Raw genomic sequence first — 26,615 nt, forward strand, 5'->3', positions numbered from 1 at the left:
TGTGATTCATGACAGGCCATTCAGCCAACTCCTCATGGTGGAGTTGGGCTATCAGCACACTGGATTGTGTGTGGGGGATGGCTGGGCAAATCGGTCAGGTGGGGCTTCACTTTCCAGTGTCCTTGCGTGGAGGGGTCAGTGGGTAGCTCATGGAGCGATCCTCCCCTGCAGTCAGGCAGCAATGCAGTGGTAGCACTGATTCCCTGCAGCTCGTAGTGGGAGGAGTGCAACTTCTGCCTTAGCACCTCCTCAAAGCTCCAACTGCGTCGGTGCTACTTCCTGCAGCTCCCTGACCAGCCTCGTGAGCGGGTGACCTGAATCAGTGCCAACGGTGATTGTGGTGATTACACGGCAAACATTAGGATCGGGACTGGGAACTGAATATTTAGGGTTTTACGTCCTATAGAAAGAACAGGCAGGAGGGCAGAGGAGGTAGGGTAGCTCTGTTGGTGAGGGATGAAATTCAGTCCCTTGCGAGGGGTGACATAGGGACTGACGATGTAGAGTCGCTGTGGATAGAATTGAGGAATTGTAAAGGTAAGAAGACACTAATGGGAGTTATCTACCGGCCCCCAAACAGTAGCCTGGATAAAGGGTGCAAGTTGCAGCAGGTTAAAATTGGCATGTAACAAAGGTAATGCCACTGTGGTTCTGGGAGATTTTAATATGTAGGTAGACTGGGGAAATCAAGTTGGTTCTGGACCCCAAGAAAGGGAGTTTGTAGAGTGCGTCCGAGATGGATTCTTAGAGCAGCTTGTACTGCAGCCTACCAGAGAGAAGGCAATTCTGGATTTAGTGTTGTCCAATGAACCAGATTTAATAAGGGAACTCAAAGTAAAGGAACTGCTAGGAGGTAGTGACCATAATATGATGTTTTAATCTGCAATTTGAGAGGGAGAAGGTTAAATCAGAGGTGTCAGTGTTGCAGTTGAACAAAGGGGACTAAGAAGGCATGAGAGAGGAGCTGGCCAAGGTCGACTGGAAAAGGATCCTAGCAGGAATGACGGTGGAACAGCAACGAAAGGAATTTCTGGGCATTATCCAGAAGATGCAGGACCATTTCATTCCAAAGAGGAAGAAAGATTCTAAGGGGAGTAAGAGGCATACGTGGCTGACAAGGGAAGTTAGGGATGGAATAAAACTAAAAGAAAAGGTGTATAACATAGCAAAGAGTAGCGAGAAGCCAGATGATTGAGAAACTTTCAAAGGACAACAGAAGGTAACAAAAAGGGCAATACGGGCTGAAAAGATGAAGTACGAGGGTAAGCTGGCCAAGAATATAAAGGATAGTAAAAGCTTCTTTAGGTATGTTATAGAAACATAGAAAATAGGTGCAGGAGGAGGCCATTCGGCCCCTTTGAGCCAGCACCACCATTCATTGTGATCATGGCTGATCATCCACAATCAGTACCCCATTCCTGCCATCTCCCCACACCCCTTGATTCCACTAGCCCACAGTGACTCTACCTCGTCAGTCCCTACGTCACCCCTCGCAAAGGACTGAATTTCGTCCCTCACCAACAGAGCTACCCCACCACCTCTGCCCACCTGCCTGTCCTTTCTTTAGGATGTATAACTGAATATTAAGTTCCCAGGCCCAATTCTCCTGCAGCCATGTCTCTGTAATCCCCACAATGTCATATCTACTAATCTCTAACTGAGCCACAAGCTCATCTACTTTACTTCTTATACTACGCGCATTCATATACAATACTTTTATTTTCTTACTCATCTCACCTTTCATATCGATTCCTATTACACTTGGCCACACTCTCCTATCCCTTTGTGAGCTTTCTGGGGTTAATTCTGGGGTCATTAACTATCCCTTTACTTTCTTTCCCTTTAACTCCATCCTTGACTATCCCATTTGACCCCCCCCCCCCCCCCCCACCCTATTTAGTTTAAAACCACCTGTGTAGCCGTTAAGAGAAAAAGATTTGTAAAACAAATGTAGGTCCCTTGAAGGCAGAAACAGGTGAAATTATTATGGGGAACAAGGAAATGTCAGAAAAGTTGAATAGGTACTTTGATTCTATCTTCACGAAGGAAGACACATACAATCTCCCAGATGTACTAGAGGACAGAAGATCTAGGGAGGCAGAGGAACTGAAAGAAATTTGCATTAGGCAAGAAATAGTATTGGATAGACTGATGGGACTGAAGGCTGATAAAGGGTATCAGTGCATCCCAGGTTACTCAAGGAGGTGGCTCAAGCAATCGTGGACGCATTGGTGATCATTTTCCAATGTTCTATAGATTCCGGATCAGTTCCTGTGGATTGGAGGGTAGCTAATGTTATCCCACTTTTCAAGAAAGGAGCGAGAGAGAAAATGGGGAATTATAGACCAGTTAGCCTGACATCGGTGGTGGGGAAGATGCTGGAGTCAATTATTAAAGAGGTAATAACGGCGCATTTGGATAGCAGTGAAAGGATTGGTTCAAGTCAACATGGATTTATGAAGGGGAAATCCTGCTTGACTAATCTTCTGGAATCTTTTGAGGATGTGACAAGTAAAATGGACGAAGGAGAGCCAGTGGATGTAGTGTATCTGAATTTTCAGAAAGCCTTTGATAAAGTCCCACACAGGAGATTGGTGAGCAAAATTAGAGCACATGGTATTGGGGGTAGGGTATTGACATGGATAGAGAGAATTGGTTGGCAGACAGGAAACAAAGAGTAGGAATAAATGGGTCCCTGTCAGAGTAGCAGGCAGTGGCGAGTGGAGTGCCGCAAAAGACCAGTGCTGGGGTCGCAACCTTTTACAATATTTTATTAATGATTTAGATGGTGGAATTAAAAGTAACAGTAGCAAATTTGCAGATGACACAAAGCCGGTTGGCAGTGTGAACTGAGAAGAGGATTGCAGGGTGACTTGGACAGGTTGAGTGAGTGGGCAGATGCATGGCAGATGCAGTATAATGTAAATAAATGTGAGGTTATCCACTTTGGTGGCATGAAACAAGGAGCAGATTATTCCTCAATGGTGTCAGATTAAGAAAATGGGAAGTGCAACGAGACCTGGTTGTCAATAGACAATAGACAATAGGTGCAGGAGTAGGCCATTCAGCCCTTCGAGCCAGCACCGTCATTCAATGCGATCATGGCTGATCACTCTCAATCAGTACCCCGTTCCTGCCTTCTCCCCATACCCCCTCACTCCGCTATCCTTAAGAGCTCTATCCAGCTCTCTCTTGAAAGCATCCAACGAACTGGCCTCCACTGCCTTCTGAGGCAGAGAATTCCACACCTTCACCACCCTCTGACTGAAAAAGTTCTTCCTCATCTCCGTTCTAAATGGCCTACCCCTTATTCTTAAACTGTGGCCCCTTGTTCTGGACTCCCCCAACATTAGGAACATGTTATCTGCCTCTAATGTGTCCAATCCCCTAATTATCTTATATGTTTCAATAAGATCCCCCCTCATCCTTCTAAATTCCAGTGTATACAAGCCCAATCGCTCCAGCCTTTCAACATACGACAGCCCCGCCATTCCGGGAATTAACCTAGTGAACCTGCGCTGCACGCCCTCCATTGCAAGAATATCCTTCCTCAAATTTGGAGACCAAAACTGCACACAGTACTCCAGGTGCGGTCTCACCAGGGCCCGGTACAACTGTAGAAGGACCTCTTTGCTCCTATACTCAACTCCTCTTGTTACGAAGGCCAACATTCCATTGGCTTTCTTCACTGCCTGCTGTACCTGCATGCTTCCTTTCATTGACTGATGCACTAGGACACCCAGATCTCGTTGAACTCCCCCTCCTCCTAACTTGACACCATTCAGATAATAATCTGCCTTTCTATTCTTATTTCCAAAGTGAATAACCTCACACTTATCTACATTAAACTGCATCTGCCATGTATCCGCCCACTCACACAACCTGTCCAAGTCACCCTGCAGCCTTATTGCATCTTCCTCACAATTCACACTACCCCCCAACTTAGTATCATCTGCAAATTTGCTAATGGTACTTTTAATCCCTTCGTCTAAGTCATTAATGTATATCGTAAATAGCTGGGGTCCCAGCACCGAACCTTGCGGTACCCCACTGGTCACTGCCTGCCATTCCGAAAGGGACCCATTTATCCCCATTCTTTGCTTTCTGTCTGTCAACCAATTTTCTATCCATGTCAGTACCCTACCCCCAATACCATGTGCCCTAATTTTGCCCACTAATCTCCTATGTGGGACCTTGTCGAAGGCTTTCTGAAAGTCGAGGTACACCACATCCACTGACTCTCCCTTGTCAATTTTCCTAGTTACATCCTCAAAAAATTCCAGTAGATTTGTCAAGCATGATTTCCCCTTCGTAAATCCATGCTGACTCGGAATGATCCCGTTACTGCTATCCAAATGCTCAGCAATTTCGTCTTTTATAATTGACTCCAGCATCTTCCCCACCACTGATGTCAGACTAACTGGTCTATAATTACCCGTTTTCTCTCTCCCTCCTTTCTTAAAAAGTGGGATAACATTTGCTATCCTCCAATCCACAGGAACTGATCCTGAATCTATAGAACATTGAAAAATGATCTCCAATGCTTCCACTATTTCTAGAGCCACCTCCTTAAGTACTCTGGGATGCAGACCGTCAGGCCCTGGGGATTTATCAGCCTTCAGTCCCATCAGTCTACCCAAAACCATTTCCTGCCTAATCTGAAGAAAGCTAATGGCATGTTGGCCTTCATAACGAGGAAGGACGTCCTTGCTATTGAGACAGTGCAGAGTATGTTCACGAGGTTAATCCCCGGGATGGCGGGACTATCTTATGAGGAAAGATTGGAAAGACTGGGCTTGTATTCACTGGAATTTAGAAGGATGAGAGGGGATCTTATAGAAACGTGTAAAATTAGAAAAGGACTGGACAAGCTAGAGGCAGGAAAAATGTTCTCAATGTTGGTGGAGTCCAGAACCAGGGGTCATAGTCTAAGAATAAAGGGGAGGTCATTTAAAACTGCGATGAGAAAAACCTTTTTCACCCAGAGAGTTGTGAATTTGTGGAATTCTCTGCCACAGAAGGTCGTAGAGGCCAATTCACTGGATGAATTAAAAAGAGAGTTAGATAGAGCTCTAGGGGCTAGCGGAATCAAGGGATATGGGGAGAAGGCAGGCATGGGTTACTGATTATGGATGATCAGCCATGATCACAATGAATGGCGGTGCTGGCTTGAAGGGCCAAATGGCCTCCTCCTGCACCTATTTTCTATGTTTCTATTACCTGATAATTCAATGTCCCTTCCAAGGGCAAGCAGCCAAGAATCAAGGTCTCGTACAGTATGGAAACAGGACTTTTGGCCCACTGAACTATTACTGACCATCAAGCATTCACAGCAACACATTTCCATCCTCCCCTCAGTCCCTCGGAATCTACCACATGCTCACACACCAGGGGCAATTAACCAGGCAATCTGCAAGCCTTTAGGAAGTGGGAGGAAACAGAGGCACCCGGAGGAAACCAGTGCAGTCAGAGGGAGAACGTGCAGAATCGCGGCAGAGGTCAGGATCGAACCCGAGTCTCTTGAGCTGCCTGAAGGAGAAAGGCTTGCTGGACCATGAGTGAAGAGCTGTTAATTAAATGTATTCTCCCCTGAAAGAACTGAGACAGTCTAGACTGTCCAAAGTGCCTTGTGTGTTGTATTTTGCAAGATTTACACCAGTGAAATTTTAAGTTTTGCACTTACCTGTGGGTGCTGCAGGCATAGTTTAGGTTCACGGTGCTTCAGTTGATTATAGGGAGGCTCAGGGCTGGAGATAAGGAGAATTGTAAATCCCTTGCACAGCAGCGTACTGGGTGCAAAGCCATTTGAGAATAAATGGGGGTCAAGATGAATCCTGGCATTATGATTATTGTACAATTTGATGGTGCGGTTATTTTGCTACCTTTCTGAAGATGCCATTAAATGCAAGTTGTTTACCCGCGGTGAGCTGGCATGGAAGCTACTTTCAGTCTGACAGTTCTGGAAACAAATACGAACGATCTCGATCCCTGCCTCACCGATCAGCCCACTGCTTGCCACGGTGTGGGACCATCAGGAGCTTGCAGGCGGGACGGAGTGTGTGTGCTCTCGTGAGCGTGACCTGAATTAAACCCGGCATGGATCAGTGCTTCAGCGTCCTTGCTCCGTGGATCCACACCCGACACCGGTATGGTCCCCTCGTTTATACAGGCGTGAGAGGCAAGGCCATTCAACCCTTCCCCATCCAACTCCAAGTTTACTCTTCGCACAGAAACAGGCCTTTCGACCCACCACCTCCATGCCAACCCTCGAGGACGCATCTGAACTAATCCGATTTACCAGCATGTGGTCCATAGCCTTCTCCATCTTGGAAATTCAAAAGCTTGTCTAGGTAATTCTTAAAACTATGATGAGAGCCTCTGTCTTGACTACCCCATCAGGCAGTGAGTTCCAACCCCAAATCACCCTCGGAGGATAAATTCTTTCTTGTATCTACAAAACCCAAGTGGTCACAGGGAGAACGTATAAACTCTGGTGCTGTCAGGCAGCAACTCTACCGCTGCGCCACTGTGCCGCCCAAAGTATAGTACTGAGATAGGGTATTGTCAGGGAGACACAAAATGCTGGAGTAACTCAGTCGGACAGGCAGCATTTCTGGAGAGAAGTAATGGGTGATGTTTCGGGTCGAAACCCTTCTTCAGACTGATGTCAGGGGAGTGGGTGGGATAAAGATAGAATGTAGTCGGAGACAGCAAAACTCATTGGAAAGCTGGGAAGGGGGTGGGAATAGAGAGGGAAAGCAAGGGCTATTTGAAGTTAGAGAAGTAAATGTTCATACCGCTGGAGGTAAGCTACCCAAGTAAAATATGAGGTGCTGTTCCTCCAATTTGCGCTGGGCCTCACTCTGACAATGGACTCTTTCCTTGTTACAAATGAGGGGAGGGGGAGCAAGAGCGGAGCTGCGGGATATAGAGGAATCCCTAGTGAGAGCCTCATTTATAATGGAAGAGGGAAACCCCGTTTCCTAAAGAATGAGGACATCTCCGATGCCCTGGCGTGGAAAACCTCAACCTGGGCGCAGATGCGGTGTAGACGGAGGAATTGGGAGTAGTGAATAGAGTCTTTACAGGAAGCAGGGTGGGAAGAAATGTAGTCTAGATAGCTGTGGGAGTCAGTAGGTTTGTAGTAGATGTCAGGGAGATATTTTTGATGAGCTGTTTGACTGAAGGCCATCTTCCTTTTCGATGGATGTACAAAAAAATCTGAAACATGTTGAAGAGAGGCAGGAAATCGTTCAGTCCACATCACTGGAGTTTAACTGAAGAATTTCACGCTGCTGTTTGTGGCACTGTGTTGTGCACGATTTAGCTGCTCTGTTCCCGACGTTATAATAATGACCGCACTTCAGAATTACTTCATCGACGCTAAAGTGCTCAGAGAAAATTTAAGGTGTGGAAAAGAATGTATTTCATCAAAATAATTCAATTTGATTTTGAGTTGGAGTCTGTGGGGAAGGAGACAACATTTCCTCAATGGAACGGTTTTGGTTCTGCAAGAAGAGGCAACTCTGGCTTTATTGTAATGCCACAAAGTTATGCTAATCCTGTTTAAATAGGCTCGTCACCTCCCTGACCCCAGCCCAGTTTTATTTTTAATGAGCTGTGTTCCCTGTTCTGCAGGATTAAGTAAAAGTTTCATTAGTAACTCGATAGGAGTTCTGCAGCTTTCCATTTTAAATAAAGTTACCCACAATGTAAAATGTAACACATTCGAGTTAACTATGTTGCACAGAACTATACAGCACATATATAATACAGAAGAAATAGTGTATCAGGATCCCACCTTGCTTCACTGTGCATTGCTAATCTTAATTTCAACCACACCCAGTGACACCACGTTCCACTTTCTAGGGACTCTCCCACCCCCAGCTCCCACATTGAGATTGCATCCGACTTAAACAAGGTTTAGGCCACCTTGCATGGCCTGCCTCCAAATTGTACTCATTTATTTTCTCAGGGTTCCTCACCACATAGGGTTGCCAACTTCCTCACTTCCAAATACGGGACAAGGTGACGTCACCTCACGCCCCACGTGCTCCCGCTCCATCAATGGCGGCCGCCCGGTTACTACGCACCCTTCATTAGGTGGCGCCCGGGCCAACACTGTCTGGAGGTAGACACAAAATGCTGGAGTACCTCAGCGGGTCAAGCAGCATCTCGGGAGAGAAGGAATGGGTGACGTTTCGGGTTGAGACCCTTCCTCAGTCTGAAGAAGGGTCCGACCAGAAACGTCACCCATCTTCTGCTGGACCTCCATGAGGCGGGCGGCGAGGACTTCGCCAAAGACGATGAAGGCGATGATAGTAGCCACAAACTGAAGAAGAAGGCGAAGAAGACGAAGGGGCGAGGATTTGGCCCCGAGGAAGGCGTTCGATCCAGGCTGGGAGAAGACTACGGCTCCGTGAAGCAAGACAGTGATGAGCCAGGCCCTCAACGCTCGGTGGAGGGGTGGAAGTGTCCCTGAGCCGAGACGGAGTGTGGAGCGACTGGTGGGACGGAGCGAGACGCTCCCACAGATCGCCATGCCCAAACTGAGCCGTGCATTACAGGGGCCGTTTAATCTCAGTCAGAGCTGCCGTGGGGCTGGGGAGAGGGTGGGGAGGGAAGGGTAAGGTTGGCTTGTGCAAAACAACACTCAGAAATAAAGTATTTTAGTTGAAAAAAAAACTTCAGTCTGAAGAAGGGTCTCGACCCGAAACGTTGCCCATTCCTTCTCTCCCGAGGTGCTGCCTTTCCCGCTGAGTTACTCCAGCATTTTGTGTCTACCTTCGATTTTAACCAGCATCTGCAATTTTTTTTTGCCTGCAGTGTCCAGGCCCACAGCACCCCCTGGGTCTAATACGGGACAAGGGTGGTCCCGTATGGTACAAACCAATTTAGCCCAAAATACGGGATGCCTGGCTAATATGGGACAGTTGGCAACCCTATCGCCACATGAAGTAATTTATCCATTTATTTTGTGATCCAATTTCATAGGTCTCTTAGAGTGGCAACACAGGTAGATAGAGTGATATAGAGTATGGTATGCTTGCCTTCAACCGTCAAGGCATTGACTATAAGAGTCAGGAAGGCAGGTTTTATAAAAGGCTTTATAAAACTTTGATTAAGCTGTATTTGGACTATTGTGTGCATTTCTAGTTGCTCCATTGTAGGAAGGATGTAGGGCTTTGGAGAAGGTGCAAAAGAGGTTCACCAGGTTGCTTCCTGGATTAGAGGGTATTAGCTTGAAGGGGAGGTTGCACAAATTTGGATTGTTTTCTCTGGAGCATTCGAAGCTGAGGAGGTTAATAAAATGATGAGTTAAGGTAGACAGTAGATAAGGTAGACAGTCAGAATCCTTTCCCCAAGGTGGAAATGTCAAAGGCTTAACAGTCAGAGGAAGAAAGTCTAAAGGAGATGTGTGGGGCAAGTGTGCACAGTGGTAGGTGCCTAGATGTGTTTGCCAAGGACGATTGTGGAACCAAATACAAACGAGGCATTTGAGAGGCTTTTAGATAGGCAAATTAATATGCAGGGAATGGAGGGATATGGAGCATTTGCAGGCAGAGGGATTAGTTTAATTTGGCATCATGTTCGACATGGAATTCATGGGCTGGAGGGTCTGTTCCATGCTGTACTGTTCTATGTAGGAAAATAAACTGCAGATGCTGGTTTAAATCGAAAGTAGACACAAAATGCTGGAGTAACTCAGCGGGTCAGGCAGCATCTTCACAGAGAAGGAATGGGTGACGTTTCGGGTCGAGACCCTTCTTCAGACTTCTATGTTCTAAACAGCTCAGTTAGATCATCCTTCCAACATTTTTGTACTTGAGGGAGATTTAAACAGTCTGTGTCCTGTGTTGTTCGTGACAATGGGGTTAATGAGAAGCTTCATCCTGTTTGATGAGGAGCTTTGTTGGTCAGGCAGATTTCTCATTCACCTACCTCTTTTTCTTATGAGGTGGAGTTAGCGAAGGAGGGCGAGGAGCGGGTAAGGGGGCAATGAGGTGAATGGTGGGGAGGGATGGGGGAATGTGAGGTGGGGAGTTGGCTCCATGTATCAGGTTTTCACCCAATTACTCAATTTTTCTACATTGTGTTGCAAAATCACAATGTTTTCATCACAACAAGCCCTTCCACCTATTTCCATATTATCTACAAACTTGGAAACCTTACATTTTGACCTCTTCTCTGGGTAATTATGTAACTAGTAAACAGCTGAGGGTCAAGAACTGATGCATGAGGTACTTCATTCATAACATGCCTCCAGCATAAAATAGACCCATTTATTCCAACTGTTTTATATCTGGCAAACACTTTGCAAACCATGCTAACACACTTCTCCCAATATCTTGGGTCCTTCATTTATGCACCAGCCTCTTATGTCCGAGAGCATTATTTAGTTTAGCGCTAAGCAAGTCCAAATGGAAGTGCAAGCACTATTCAAGACTAACTTTCAAAAGGCCTTGTAATGGAAAAGAGTTCAGCCGGTTGGGGAACGAGTATTGTGGGGATTAATTGGGGAATTATTTCAACAGCTGGCAGAGGTATGATGGGTTGAATGGTCTTTTGTTACCAGATTCTGTAAGGGCAGCTCACTGGCACAGCTAGTGGCTCCAATGACCTGGGTTCCTCTGATGTCTTTATATGTGGAATTTGCACGTTCTCCCTGTGACCACATGACTTCCTCTGGGTGCTCTGGTTTCCTTCCACATCCCATGTAGGATCTGAGGGGAATTGATAGGAATGTGTGGAGAATAAAATGTGACCAGTGTTAATGTGTATGTGATGGTCATAAAGTTATGCAGAATGGAAACAGGCTCTTCAGCCCAACTCATCCATGCTGACCGAGATGTCTATCTAAACAAATCTTATTTGCCTGTGTTTGTCCCATATCCCTCTAAACCATTCCTATCCATGTACCTGTCCAAGTGTTTTAAAAAAATATATTTTTGTACTTGCCTCTACCATGTCCTATAGCAGCTCGTTCCACATACCCATCACCTTCTGTGTGAAACATTTGCCACTCAGATTCCCTTGAAATCTTTCCCCTCTCACCTTAAACTTGTGTCCTCGAATACACTTCATTATCCTGAGGAAAGGATTGTGATTACCTACCCCATCTATGTTCCTCCTAATTTTATAGACCTCTGTAAGGCTACCTCACAGCCTCCTTGGCTCGAGGGAAAACTGTCCCAGACTATCCAGTCTCTTTAAATCAAGCCATCCAGTCCTGGCAATGTCCTTGTAAATCTTTTCTGCATATTCGCGAGCTTAACGACAGTCGGACAGCAACCAGAATTGCACATGGTATTGCAAGTGCCTTCTGACCAATGTTCTGTACAACCATAACATGACATCCCAACTCTTACACTCAATGCCCAGCCAATTAAAGCGAGCGTGCCAATCCCCTTCCACACTGCACTGTTGCCACCTCTAGGGAACTCTGTATTAGTACTCCCAGGTCTCTCTGTTCAGTAATACATCCCATGGCACTGCCACTCATTGTGTATGTTCTGGCCTGGTTTATATTTCTCTGAATTACATTCCACCTGCCATTCCTTTGCCCATTTTCCCAGTTGATCTGGATCCTGTTATAACGTTAGCTAACCTTCTTCACTGTTCACTATATCAGCAATATTAGTGTAATCTGCAGATTTAAAAGTTATTTAACACACATGGAAATACCATCACCTTAATTACTTGACCTATCTTATCCAATTGCTCCCACACACACCCAGAATAGACAGTGACTGAACATAAGACCTGAGTTTTGGACTTAACCACATCACTGAAACCTAATGTGAAATTATGTGTAAATTGGAGAGAGCAGAGAAGAAATTGGGTTTGTCAACAGGAAACAAAATGATAAAGGGGATTAACTGTCCAGAAGCATGTAAGTTCCAGAGAAGCCCTGGTGAGCCTGCTGTGGAAGAATTTGTGCAATAGTTGACAGATGGATGATGGTTGGTGTGAAGACTGTGGAGATTATTAACCAAGTGTTGAATTGTGAAAGCCATTTACACAGAGTTCCACGCCTGAGCCAGTGTCCAAATAAACCGCATCGACATAGAATATGGATCAAAGGTCCCTTTCTTGACCTCAATGTATAAAATTAATTTTATTATTTTAAAACAAACAGTATCTGTTACTGTAATCTCTGTGTTACTGCCTAAGTAGTTCTAACAATCGCCACCCATTCTGCATTCAGAAGCAAATCAATGCTGCTCAAAGTGGCGTCATCCAAATCAAGTGATCCTGCCTTTCTTTCACATCTGTTTATATGTTACGACTCTCTCTCTCTCTCTCTCTCTCTCTCTCTGTCTCTTTTTTTCCTTCTATGTATGCCTGTTGCCATCCTTTCATATCAGTTATGCCACACTAAGGAGTGCTGTTCCTCCAAGTCACGGCTGAGAATTCAAGTTCTGTGATTAAGCAGCAGAGTACAGTAGACAGAATGTCGCATCCAATACCATTCCAATCACGGCATCAAGATGAATTTCACCGGGATCACAGAGGACAACTTCAACTTGGACCATGTGCACCATCTCATCTTATCTTCAGCCTTTGGCATGACACACCATTATATGCAGGGGATGGAGAGAAATGGATCATGTGAGGCAGAGGAGATTAGTTTCATTTGGCTCATGTGTGGCACTGGCAGGGCCTGTTTATGTACTGTTCTGTGTTCTGTGTTTTATGGTCTGTGTACACTGCATGTCTAATCCTGGATGAACTTTCTCCTATACTCTGCTCCCTGATATCCTGATTAAACCAAGCTAAACATGACATGACTCAAGTTGAACTTTCAACCTCTTGCATCTTGCACCACAAAGATCTACTTGCACCTCTGCAGAACTGCATCCCCAGCCTCAACTCATCTGCTCACCCCTGCTTCTGTCACCTCATGGTGCCATTTCCAAATTCATAGTTGCCCAGGACCGTACTTGCAGACTTTAAGCCGTGAATCGTTCCTAAATCATGCTGCTTGAACACCATCCCCTCTGAGAACGTGCAAACTTCACACAGGCAGCACCTGAGGTCAGGATTTAAACCGAGACCCTGGAGCTGTGACAGCAGCTCAATCCATAACACTACTGCACTGTGCAGGGTAGTTAATCTGTGGAACTCATTGCCACAGAGGACTGTGGAGGCCAAGAGTGGATATTTTTAAGCCAGAGATAGACAAATTTTTGATTAGGTGTCAAGGGTTATGGGAGAAGGCAGGAAAATGGGATTAGCAGGCAGAGATCAGCCATGATTGAATGGCGGAGTCGACTCAATGGGCCGAATGGCCTAATTCTACTCCTACAATTTGTGAACGTACAATTGTACAATGGGTTGCTCTGCCATTTGCATCCGTCCAATTATCTATCTGGGTTTATTTATGCAAGATCAGGAATTCCCTGCCTAAACCACTCCAACCCTTCACTCCATCAACTGCAGAGGCACACTGAATGGCATTCAGCCCACTCAGTGCGCACCAACCATCACCCAGCACTATCTCCTCGCCCGAGCCTTTGGTTTTCATATCTCCCACTGCGGCTTGATGTCAGGATGAGTTTGATGATGCTCTTGTGCTGACCCTCAGGAATATTAGAACTAGGAGAGAGACGCAAAAAGCTGGAGTAACTCAGCGGGACAGGCAGCATCTCTGGAGAGAAGGAATGGGTGACGTTTTGGGTCATGACCCTCCTTCTTCAGTAGGAGGTTCGTTAGTGCTGAGAAACCTGGCTTAAAGGCCCCCTTCTTGTTATTTTCTGCAGGTCACCAACGAGATAACGCCGGTGCTGTCGTACTCCTACATGTCAGTGCTGGTGCCCATCTTCTTGATGACAGACTACCTCCGCTACAAGCCGGTGCTCGTCCTGCAGAGTCTCAGCCATGTGGCCATCTGTCTGCTGCTGCTCTTCGGAACCACCGTGCTGCAGATGCAGTTCATGGAGTTCTTCTACGGGATCACCATGGCGGCCCGCATCGCCTACTCCTCCTACATCTTCACCTTGGTCACGCCCAAGTCCTACCAGAAAGTCGCCAGCTACTCGCGCTCCTCCGTCCTCCTGGGTGTTTTTGTCAGCTCGGTGCTGGGCCAGCTCTTCGTCTCGCTGGGGGACATGGCCTTCTGCACCTTGAACTACATCTCCCTGGGGTTCGTGACCTTCGCCTTCACCCTCACCCTCTTCCTCAAGAGGCCCAAACGGACCATGTTCTTTAACAGGAGGGCCCTGGAGGCCAACAGGGCGGTCATGTATGAGGTGGACACCATGCAGCCGACCTCTATCACGCTGGTCAGCCAGAAGCCCAAGGCCCCTCGGAGATGGGACTGGCGGCAGACGGCTCTGGTGAAAATGATGGTGGAGCTCAAAAGTGAGTGTACACTTTTTAACATTACGTTGCATTTGTCAGTCCATGCAATAGGAGAACAAAGTCTAATCTGCCACTCCCAGCTGCATGAAAGGGATGTCGCAAAGTTCATAAGTCATAGGAGCAGAATTAGCCCTTGCAGCCCATTGAGTTTACTCCTCCATTCAATCATGGTTGATCTACAGTAAATTTCCTTCTCAACCCCGTTCTTCTTTCTACTCACCGTAATGTTTGACACCCTTACTAATCAAGCACCTGTCAGTCTCAGCTTTAAGAATACCCAAAGACCTGGCCTCCACAGCTGTCTGTGGCAATGAATTGACATTTCTCCTTGTCTTTCTAAATGTACGCCATTTTATTCTGAGGCTGTGCCCTAGACTCTCCCACTAATTGATTCATCCTCTCCGCATCCATTCTATCCAGACCTTTTATTATTCGGTAAGTTTCAATGAGATCTCATCCTACTAAACTTCAGCGAGTACAGGCCCAGTGCCATCAAATGCTCATCATAAAGTAACCCGGTTATCCCCAGGATCATTCCCGTAAACCTCCTCGGGACCCTCTCCAAAATGTCCTTGCTCAGATATGAGACCCAAAACTGCTCACAATACTCCAAATGCAGTCTGACCAGTGCTTTATAAAGCCTCAGCATTACATCCCTGATTTTATTTTCTAGTCTTTTCAGAGGGGACGTCAAACCTGGGCTGTCTCCTTCTCCCATTGGAGCTCGGAAATCCAATGCCAGTATTCTGATGAATTCCAATTCCAGGAGGCTTCATCACGTGCTCCCTCACCCATGTACCCTACAGGCCATCCTGCCCACACCTGCCTCCCTCCACCTGTTGGAAAGCAAACCAATTCATAGTTTCACGATTGGACGATTAATGACCATTACAGTTTGCATATGATTTTGCTTTAAACGACCCTTTGATGTATTTTTTGGTAAACCAGCATCTGATGTTCCTTGTGTCTACATCTTACTGCAAGTGGTGTGCTTAAGGTTTGCCAGCAGGTTGGTTCACTGGGAGTGATCATCTCCATTGAGAGGGATCTTGCAGCTCATTGAGTTGTTGATCCCTCTGTAACATCGCCTTTAGATGGTAGAGGAAACTAAGAAAGCTAAACTTTCCCGGGTGCAGAATTTTGCAAAACACAGGGCCAGCCTTATGCTCTTTAAGCCCAGGCAGTGGAAAACATGTCAGCCAATTAACTCCCACTGCTAACAATGTGAGGGCAGGCAGATAATTTAGATAAAGTAAATACTGATGTGGACTCAAATGCTTTTCAAAATATTGGAGACGCAACAAACTGCCGATGCTGGAACCTCGAGCAAAGCACAAAACGCTGGAGTGATCCAGTGGGTCAGACAGCATCAATGGAGGGAATGAATAAGCAATGTTTTAGTTTGGGACCATGCTTCAGACTCTGTTACTCTGGCACTTTGTGCTTTGCTCTGCACCATATTACTCTACCATCTTTTGCACCACAATTGATTAGAAAGCCAGCACTTTCTCCTCACTGTGGTGTGCTCCTGACTTTCTGAAGTAAGATATGAACTCACAGTCCTCTGACGAGATTCATTAGTGGTACCAGATAAACCATTGGTTGACACCAGGATAATCAATGTGCTTCTGATGATTGTACATGCTTGTTGGCTTAAACCATGTTTTCTGAGGCAGTCCTATAATGTTGTTGGTGGTTTTATTCTCATAAATGTGCTGTGGTGAGACATTGACACAAAGCCTCTCCTCCTGATTCTCATTCCCTGCCCTTGTTTCTCGGTGCAGATACCGTCCGATCTCCACGGTTGAAGTTGTGGTCCCTCTGGTGGGTTTTTAACTCTACTGGCTATTACCTGGTGGTCTACTATGTACAGATCCTCTGGGACAACATCTCCCCATCCAGAGAAAACAGGGGCGTCTACAATGGAGGCGTGGATGCAGTTGCAACACTACTTGGTAAGGAAAATGTGCGCTCCTCACCGCCCTTGTGAATGCAGTGTGAGTACGGACGACATGCCTCCCAAATGAGTCAGATTATTTGCCGTCTCCAATTCAAAATAAAAAACACGAAAAATGATTAGTAGGTCAAGTTCCCTGACCGGAAGCGGTAATTCCGTGTCTCTTCCCACACATAATGACCAGACCCTTTTGAGTATTTCCTCATTTTCTGTTTTTATTTTGCAATCCCTGGCTTTAGACTTCCCAGCCAGAGGAGACATCAACTCAGCATCTATCCTGTCAATCCACACAAGGCCCTTTCAGTAAGATCACCCCTCATGCTTCTAATCGCCAGAGAATATAATCTCAGTCAGTTTACCTCTCTTTCTGCAACAGTCATTCCAAGAATCAATCTGATGAAATTACACTACTTCCCTCTGTTGCAAGTTTTTCTTCTCTTCAGCAGCAAGACCAAGACGGCACACAATCTTTGAGAAGCACTTGCACCAGAGTTCTGTATAATTGTGGCCCATAATGCTGATGGTAGTTCTATTTTCAGATTCACCATTTGACTAACTCTCGAAACCAAAAGTAAACAAGATATTTTTAATCCTTGTTGACATAGAACACTGGTCCTTTGCCCGTGCATGACTGTGGCACTTGTGGACATCCAACACCCTACTAATAAACAACAGAATGAGAATACAGTATTCAGAAACCATTTTAAAAATGAGAATCAAAAAAGTGAATAGGGGAGGGAAATAGAGCACGAGTGTAATCGACAAGAAATATAATAACAGATTGTAAGTTACAAGCCACCGTGAGGCCATTAGTGACTGAGATGGAAGATATAATGAAGAAAAGGAAATTGTACAGACATACACAGATGAGTCCAGTTAAAAAACATATTTTTGAGATTCAGCGTGGAAACAGCACTTTGTTCCACCGAGTCGATGCTGAACAGCAATCACCCGTACACTAGTTCTATCCTCCATCCAAGGGACAATTTACAAAAGCCAAATAACCTACAAACATGTATGTATTTGGAATGTGGGAGGAAACAGGAGCACCTGGAAAACAGGGAGAATGTATAAACTCAATATACAGAACCTGTAATCAGGATTGAAACTGGATCTCTGGCGCTGCAAGGCAACAACTCTATCGCTGTGCCGCCGTGCCGTCTATCTTCACAGAAAAGGCCACAAAGAATGACATACGGGTCCAAAGGGTGTAAAGAGGGCGATGAATTTAAGATAATTAATATTTTTTAAGAGAGAGCATTGAAGGAATTAATAAAACCAAAAGTTCAAATAGTTTGAGACCAGATGTGACCACATCCTAGGGTTTTAAAAATGGTCTCTACATTAATAGATAATAAATGTATTTGTGAAGAATCATGTTATTTCCTGTATGCTGTAACATTTAAGTATATTGAAAGGTGGCAAATGTTGTTCAAGAAAGGAGGGAGAGAGAAAGTAGGGACCCTGGGCCAGTTATCAACCTTACAAGTCGGGAAAATTATGGAATCTGTTAACTATGCAGTTTTAGGCACAAAAGAATATATTCATTTGATAAGGCACAGTCAGTGTAGTTTCATGGTAAGAAAATTGTGTTTGGCAAATCCAATATTTAGGGGAACTAATGGATGTAGTATATCTGGGTTTCCAAGTGGCATTTGATAAGCTACAGTAGAAAACTGTTTTTTTGCACTGGATTAATATAGTATGTGTAGGTATGGATAGAGGTTTAGTTAGAAACCTAATGGCTAGTAAATTGTGGGGTTGTGGAGTTCCCACAAAGGTCCGTGTTGGGAATTGGCTCTGTAAAAACTTTTATTGTTGACCCAAGAGCACAATGTATCTGAGAGTGCAGAAGATGCAAAGCTAGGAGAGCACGTCAGGAGAAAGCAGAGGGTTGTGGGTAGGTTAAATGAGCGGGCCAAAATTATGTATAACTTTGCAAAAATATAAGGCAGGAAGAATATAAAAGTTATTAAATAACTAGAAATCTGAAAATGTTGATGTTCAGAGAGATTTAGGTGTGCAGAAACACAAAACCTAAATGAAGGACTATAATTAATCTAATATTGATGTTAAGTCTGCGGACTGGAAATGAAGAGTGTGTGTTTAGGACAGGGGCAAGGGCTGCACTGAGACCATACGTGGAGCATAGCATTAACAATTATACTAACAAAAAGAAATAGCATAGTTTTCTTGGAATGTAGGTTTCCGGGGTTGATTCCTGGACTCAGGTTGTTGTCTGGTGAGGAGAGATTAAGAATCATGGGTCTATATTCACAAGGGTTTAGAAGAATGGATTGACAGGCTAGATTCTGAGAGTCCAGAATCTGCGACCATTCTCTCTGGATAAGGATCTGGTCATACTGAGGTGAGGATATTTCGGACATCAACACACATAAATAATAATGCGATGTGAATCGCCAATTGTTTAGTAATATGTAATTAATGGTTTGGACACCAGGGGAATCATGTTCATTAGATATAGGAGCAGAATTAGGCCATTTGGCCCATCGTCTATTCTGCCGTTAAATCGTGGCTGATCTATCTTTCCCTCTCAACCCCATTCTCCTGCCTTCTCCCTATAACCCCTGACACCTGTGCTAATCAAGAATCTTTCAATTTCCACCTTAAAAATATCCACTGACTTGGCCAGGGTCCAGGAAAAAGAGATGGTTTAAGAAAGTGGAATTATAGGAATTCAATATTGACATTTGAATGGCCTAATCCTGGTCTTATTTTTTGATGTTCTTGCGTATTTCCTTGGATTTGTTCCGAGATAGTGCTTGTTACTATATTAATGCAAATATTTCTGGCTTTCTTACTCATCTCCCATCTCATACTCTTACTCATCCGCTGTGCAAACTCACCTACCACTTTATTTCCTCAGCCCCTGAAGCCACGCTGTAGGCAACAGTGTGAGGGAAAAGTCGTGAGATCCTCAACCTCTAGAAACGACAAATATTTTTTTACAGAGTTGCCCCTTGGAAGAAGCACGATTATTTACACCAAAGTTTGGTTCTAGCTATGTTGCAATCGTGAGATTGATACTTGACCAGGCAACTTGTTGACTTCATACATTGCCAGTCCAAGCAAGGCTTCTGAGACCAGGAAACCAATTTATGGGACAAACACATTCAGCTAAACCAAGGAATGACTTAGAACAACAAACTCATGGCAGGCAGTGGAGCGTAGAAGGTGCCAATGCTCATACCAAGAAACACTCCCCTGAAAAGTAATGACAATTTAATTTTGACTTCCCAGATTTAGACCCTAAGTGTGAACAGATCCTTTTATGCTTCTAAAACAAGTTCACCAAGCTGTGTTTGGCAACTTGCGGCCTGCTTATGGCATAAACAGTCGTCAATTGTTAACAATGTGCAGTCCTTCCCCATTCTTCCTGCACTCTTGCATGTCATTACACAGCCTCCAGGCTGGCGAAGTGCAGTCATTGCTGTGATGTCAGGAATTAGAGCAGTCGATCACTGTACAGGGAGAACCCACAAAACGGCCATGATTTAAACGACCAAAGTCTGTTTTCTTAGAGATGCATCTCGAGGGGTAACTATGAGCTAAAGGACCGGTAAGAGTTCCTCCCCTACTGTTCTTGAAATTGTCACGATCAAACAGTATGGAAATGGGCCCTTCAGCCCACTGTGTCTATGCTAATCATCAAAGACTCGACTGGGCTAATCCTGCCCATATTCCTTTTTTTAAATCTCCCATATTCCCCTGAACAGTCCCCGGGTTTACTAAACATAGACACAAAATGCTGGAGTAACTCAGCGGGCCAGGCAGCATGTCTGGAGAGAAGAAATGGGCGACGTTTCAGGTCGAGACCCTTCTTCAGACTGATGTCGGGGGAGAGGGAGGTATATAGATAAGGAAGTATAAGGTGTGAAAACAGGGCAAAGGGGATGCAGATCGAGGAAAAAGTAGAATAGTTCATTGTTAGCTGGGAGAAGGTAACAACAAAGCAAACAGAGATCAAAAATGTAGTCTCCGACTACATCTCCCTCCGAAGAAGGGTCTCGACCCGAAACGTCACCCATTTCGTCTCTCCAGAGATGCTGCCTGGCCCGCTGAGTTACTCCAGCATTTTGTGTCTATCGTCAGTTTAAACCAACATCTGCAGTTCCTTCCTACACACCAGGTTTACTACCTGTGTGCACGCTGGGGACAATTTATAGAGGCAAATTAATCTCCCAACCTACATGACTTTTCAACTGTTGTGAGAGGGGTGCATCAGTAGAGTTGCTGCCTCACAGCGCTAGAGACCTGGGTCCGATCCTGACTTTGGGTGCCGTCTGTGCGGAGGGCTGCGTGGGTTTACGTGGGCTTTATCCGGGTGCTCCGGTTTCCTCCAACATTACAAAGATGTGCAGGTTTGTAGGTTAATTGGCTTCTGTAAATTGCCCCCAGTGTGTGGGATGCGAAAGTGGGATAACATAGAACTAGTCTATGGCTGATCGATGGTCAGCTTGGACTCAGTGGGCCGAATGGTCAATTTCCAGGCTATATCTCTAAAACTAAAAAACACCCTCTTGCACTACATTCTGGATGCAAAATAAAAACCTTCCTCAAAACCCTTCTAAATCTCCCACCTCTTAGGTTTGAGACCCTTGTGCCAAGGGAAAGTGCCTCTTGCCATCTACTCTATCTACACCCTCATGATTTTCTACAGTAAATCTTGTAGGGGATCTCTTCAAAGTCCCATTCAGGAGGAGGTACCAGCATTCCCTCGGTAACCAACTGCAGTTCAGTCACATCTGTAGCTCTGAGGGATGTGTGTTGACAACCTACTCACTCAAAGCTGGGATGCTCTGCTGATACTGGAAGCAAACTGCTGAAGCCGTCAACAACCCATTCATTGGGTGTTCATTTGGAAATTATGGAACAGGAACCAACTGGGATCATTCATCCTCTTTACCTAATCTTAGCACTATTTTTGATTCTTTTCTCCCTCATGTTCTTCTCTAACCTCTCAATATGTGCATTTCCGCTGCTTAGATGGAGTAGGGATTTCCATAGTCTCACCATGCTCTGGGTGAAGATGATTTTCCTGATTTTTTTTTTCTTTAGAATTTATCCTATTTTCATGGCTACTACTTTTCTTTCCCACTAATGGAAATGTCTACATCACCAGCCCTTCCCTACATGAAAGGCCCTTTGCCTTGTCATTTTTTGGGAAGGGATCATTGACAGCCGATGTCACCCAGTCAGTTGGGAACTAAACAGAGCATGAGAGTCACATCGAGCTGTCTGTGGAGTAGCAACCTCAGTAGTTTACTCAACAAGCAGAAGCTGCAGCAACTGCTCCCAGTAAAGGCAAAGTAATTTTCACAGATGAAAGGCAGTACGTGGAGGATGGCTCATATAAATGTTTGCAAATTATCACTCTTAGCCAAAGAGTACTCTGGTAACATAATTTCACAGAGAAAGTAGGGGTGGCACAGTGGTAGAGTTGTTACCTTACAGTGCCAGGGACCCAAGTTCGATCCTGACCACAGGTGCTGTCTGTACATTTGACAGTGATCGCGTGGGTTTTTCCCAGGCTCTCCAGTTTCTCCCACACTCCAAAGATGTACAGGTTTGTCGGACAATTGTAAATTAATTGTAAAATTGTCCCTAGTGTACGGGGATTGCTGGTTGGTGCAGACTCGGTGTATCTCTAAACTAAACTGAGTAGCGAACGATTCCAACCTGCCCAGCTTGCACTATATGAAACCCTTGGTTTTGAATTCCATTGCCAATGCCACAAGATGTTGTCCTCTCCCGCTTCTAGCTCCCGGAGATTTCTCACTGGGCTTTCTTCGTCTCGTTGGTAGGTGCCATTGCCTCTTTCTCCGCGGGGCACCTGACTCTGCGCTGGTCGCTGTGGGCGGAGCTGGTGATCTTCGTCATCACAGCAATGCAGGCCGGGCTCCTCTTCCTCATGAACACCACCAGCAACATCTGGATCTGTTACATGGGCTTTGTCCTGTTCCGGAGCAGCCACCAGCTCCTGGTTCCCATTGCAATGTAAGTACAACCCATCTCTACTTACCTGGGAATGGGGATGGGGTAAGATTCCATATTGAAGGAATGGAGGGAGATGCAGAGTTAGGGAAGAGACGAGGTGAGTGAGAGCAATGCATGCCTCGTTTAGGAGCAACATGTCTCGTAAGGGAGCAATGCATGCCTACCTCGGCAGCAATGCATACTGTACATGCAGCTGCACTTGAGGTGAGGAAAAACTGAATAGGAAAAACCTGTTAAATGGAAGGAAATCAGCTCTTAAGCCTCCGCTGGCTCATTGAAACAGACCCACACTCTACCTCTCTGTACTTTTCTCAGAACTTTGCAATTTTTCTGTTCAATGATACATTTCAAAAAGAGACCGAGTTTGTTAAGCTTATACAGCCTCTCCAAACACAGTTTTGGATCACAACAGGCTGCATTTTTGTTTGAACAAGAAGGTTTTTAGCTCTGATTTTGTTCGTCATTTATCATAAATCTGCACGCCTCGGTATACCAGTTTTGCCTTTACGAACAAAGCACCTCATGATTTTGAACACCAGTGCATCAAACTACTGAAACAATAACTTCCTCTAGGGATTGTTGGCTACCATCCATTAAAAAAACCCATCCTCGGGCATTGGCCTACTTAAATAATTTAATAAAGAAATTCCTGATTTGAGATAAAGAGACTCCACAGGAAGACAGGCACCCTTACTGAAACAATTGTACACACACTGACACAGAACCGCACACACACGCAAGCACAAATGACTTTATAGACAATAGACAATAGGTGCAGGAGTAGGCCATTCAGCCCTTCGAGCCAGCACCGCCATTCAATGCGATCATGGCTGATCACTCTCAATCAGTACCCCGTTCCTGCCTTCTCCCCATACCCCCTCACTCCGCTATCCTTAAGAGCTCTATCCAGTTCTCTCTTGAAAGCATCCAACGAACTGGCCTCCACTGCCTTCTGAGGCAGAGAATTCCACACCTTCACCACTCTCTGACTGAAAAAGTTCTTCCTCATCTCCGTTCTAAATGGCCTACCCCTTATTCTTAAACTGTGGCCCCTTGTTCTGGACTCCCCCAACATTGGGAACATGTTTCCTGCCTCTAATGTGTCCAATCCCCTAATTATCTTATATGTTTCAATAAGATATTACATGTGGATCCAGCAGCTTTTATCACATACAATACTGTGGCACAGATAGGAGAGCTGCAGCCTCACAACGCCAGTGACCCAGGGTCAATCCTGACCCCAATACTGTCTGTGTGGAGTTTGCACCCTCTCGTGGGGTTTTTCCCCCAACTGCTCCGGTTTCTTCCCACATCCCGAAGACGTGTGGGTCAATAGGCTAATTAGCCACTTTACATTTGTTCTGAAAATGTGGATGAGTGATAGAATCTATGGGGGGGAGGGGGGGGGGGGTGAGAATATGGGAAGAATAAATAAAATGGGATCATTATTGACTTTAGACTTTAGAGATACTGCATGGTAAACTGGCCCTTCGGCCCAACGAATCTATCCTACACACTAGGGACAATGTACAATTGTACTAAAGCCAATTAACCTACAAACTGCATGTCTTTGGAGTGTGGGAGGAAACCAGACCCGGAGAAAACCCATGTGATCACAGAGAGAATGTACAAACTGTCCAGACAGCACCCGTAGTCAGGATTGAACCCGGGTTTTTGGTGCTGTAAGGTAGCAACTCTACCGCTGCACCACTGCGCTGTCCTACAAATTAGTGTAAATGGGTGTCTGAGTCCATATAGACAACATCCAGTGCCAGCCTCTTGGTGACCTCTCCATAAACCTGGATCAAACGTGAGACATGATTTCCCACGCACAAAGCTTTGCTGACTATCCCTAATCAGTCCATGCCGATCCACATGCTGGTAAATCTGTCTCTAACAATCAACTCCAACAATTTTTCCCAGCACTAAAGTCAGTAAAGTCAGCACGTCTGTAATTCCTGGCTTGTCCTTGCTGCTCTTCTTCAATAACAGCACAACATTAGTCACCCATCAGTCTGCTGGAAATTCACCTGTGGCTAAAGGTAATAAAAATATCTCTGCAAGGGTCTCGAGTATTTTCTCTCCAGCTTCTCATACGGTGAGGATGCACCTGGTGAAGCCCTGGAAATGTATCCAACTTAATGAGCGTTAACACCACCAATACCTCCTCTTTGGTAATTCATATATGGTCTAAGACATCACAACCCCTATTCTTCAATTCACAGTAAAAACAGGTGTGAAGTATTCATTTAATATTTCCCCCATCTCTTGGTTTCTACACAAAGATCTTTAAGGGGACCTATTCTTTCCCTTGCCACCCTTTTACTTTTAATATACTTTTAATATACATGGCGGTTACCTCCTCCTCCCACCCTGCCGCTTGCAAGGATACCATCCCATACTTTCAATTTCTCTGTCTCCTCTGCACGTGCTCTCAAGATGAGACTTTCCATTCTCGGACATCCGAGATGTCCTCTTTCTTCAGTAAATGTGGATTACCCCCCATGCTGTCCATGCTGTAGATAGATCCCTCATCCATGTCTCCTCAGTGTCCCACAGTTCTGCTCTCCCCATCCCTCCCCTGAGGGAAGAGGAATAGAGTTCCCCTGGTCCACTCCTTTCGCCCACCAACATCTGCATCCAACACATCATTCTCTGAAATTTCCGCCATCTTCAACATGATCCCACACCCCTCTCTGCTTTCCACTGAGACCACTCTCTCCGCACTCATTGGTACGCTCTTCCTTTCCCAACCCACCCCCTCCCTACACCTCCTCTCTCACTTCCATCCAGGGACTCCAGGGAGGAATTTGTCAAATGTGTTAAAAAAAACAGCCTTAATCAATATTTAGTGGACCCTGCTAGAGAGGGTGCAACATTGGGCTTCCTCTTGGGGAATGAGGTAGCGAAAAGTGACGGAAGTGGGGGACCAATTTGTGACCAGTGACTATTCGATTTAAAATAGTAATGGAGAAAGATAGAAATGGGCCACAAGGTAAGGTTCTAATGGATCAAGGCCGATTTGGAAGCTATTAGGTAGGGACTTGCAGAGGTCGTTTTGGGGTGTCTGTTTGCAGGTAGGGGATGTCTGTCATTCAGAAGTCAGTTAGCAAGAGTAAAGGGGAAGGTTTGCCTGTTAGGGGGAGGAGCAAGGCTGGAACGTTTAAGGAACCTTGATTGATGAGGGATGTTGAGGCTGCAGTTAAGAACAGGAAGGAGGCAAACATCAGATTTAAGGCATCAGATCAAGCAAATCCCTCCTCAAGTATAAGAAGTTTAAGAAGGCACTTACAAACTCAATCAGGAGAGTCAAAAGAGGACATGCAATGGAGCTGGCAGGCAAGGGAATGGAAAGTCATGAGATTATACAGGTCGGGCTTTTGCTGAAACAAGTTCTCCCTGTAGAAACAGGGAACTACAGATTCTGGTTTACCAAGGAAGGACACAAAATGCTGGAGTAACTTAGCCAGTGAGGCAGCATTCTGGAGAACATGGATAGGTGATGTTCTGCGCCGGTACCTTTCTTCAGACTGAGTGCAAGGCTGGGGGAAAGGAAGCATGAAGATTGGAGGGGATGTGTATGCCCTGTGTACACCATGATGATTATGTCACCTGCTCACTCAACTGAAAAACTATAAAGATAGAAAGAGCTCCTATCCCCATGACCTATACAAAGCTTTCATTTCAAGCCACACCTTTCCACTCTACAGGACACTCCAGAACAGATTACATTTAATGCAAGAGCTATATTTGAAAGGTGACCCCACCAGAGTGGTATAGACTTTTTGACAGCCAAAACATGCACAAGATCCCACCGCACGATTCTCCGCATATGGTGATCCTGCCAAATTGTTTCTTGCCAGTACTTTGTGGAGGTGCTGCGATATCTCTTTATTTTTTTCGAGCCTCTTGGCCAATGTTTTCCATTGAACTAACATCACTATAGACAGATTTTTTTGTTCATCATAGTACTGCTGCTTGCGGCAGCTTGCTTGGACAAATTGGTCATTGAATATATTACAACAGTGACGAGAGACACTTAGTAATCTGTGCCATGAAAAGTAGACCATTGTGTAAATGCAGAATAAAGATGAGTTGCCTAGCCTAACCTCCGAGCCTTGACATCACTGAGTACGTAACCAAATAATTTTTAAATGTGAAGAAGATTTTTGTCACCACCACCCTTTCAGACCCTTACCACCATGTGGTTGAATTAATTTCTCCTCTCCTAGCCTTAATTCGTCTACAAGTTACTAATGTTGAATCTTGACCTCTT

General features: G+C 45.2%; 1 protein-coding gene across 1 annotated transcript in view; it reads left to right on the forward strand.

Annotated features, from left to right (window-relative positions):
* Nucleotides 1–26,615, forward strand: part of slc19a1 (solute carrier family 19 member 1) — a 39,239-nt gene that overhangs the window by 2,930 nt on the left and 9,694 nt on the right. Inside the window, exons 2-4 of the mRNA XM_078404459.1 lie at nucleotides 13,764–14,364; nucleotides 16,149–16,319; nucleotides 22,147–22,339. Coding sequence (XP_078260585.1) covers nucleotides 13,764–14,364; nucleotides 16,149–16,319; nucleotides 22,147–22,339 — 965 coding nt within the window. The remainder of the gene's footprint in view (nucleotides 1–13,763; nucleotides 14,365–16,148; nucleotides 16,320–22,146; nucleotides 22,340–26,615) is intronic.

This window comes from Rhinoraja longicauda, chromosome 8 (assembly GCF_053455715.1).
Source record: "Rhinoraja longicauda isolate Sanriku21f chromosome 8, sRhiLon1.1, whole genome shotgun sequence".
Lineage (NCBI taxonomy): Eukaryota > Metazoa > Chordata > Chondrichthyes > Rajiformes > Arhynchobatidae > Rhinoraja > Rhinoraja longicauda.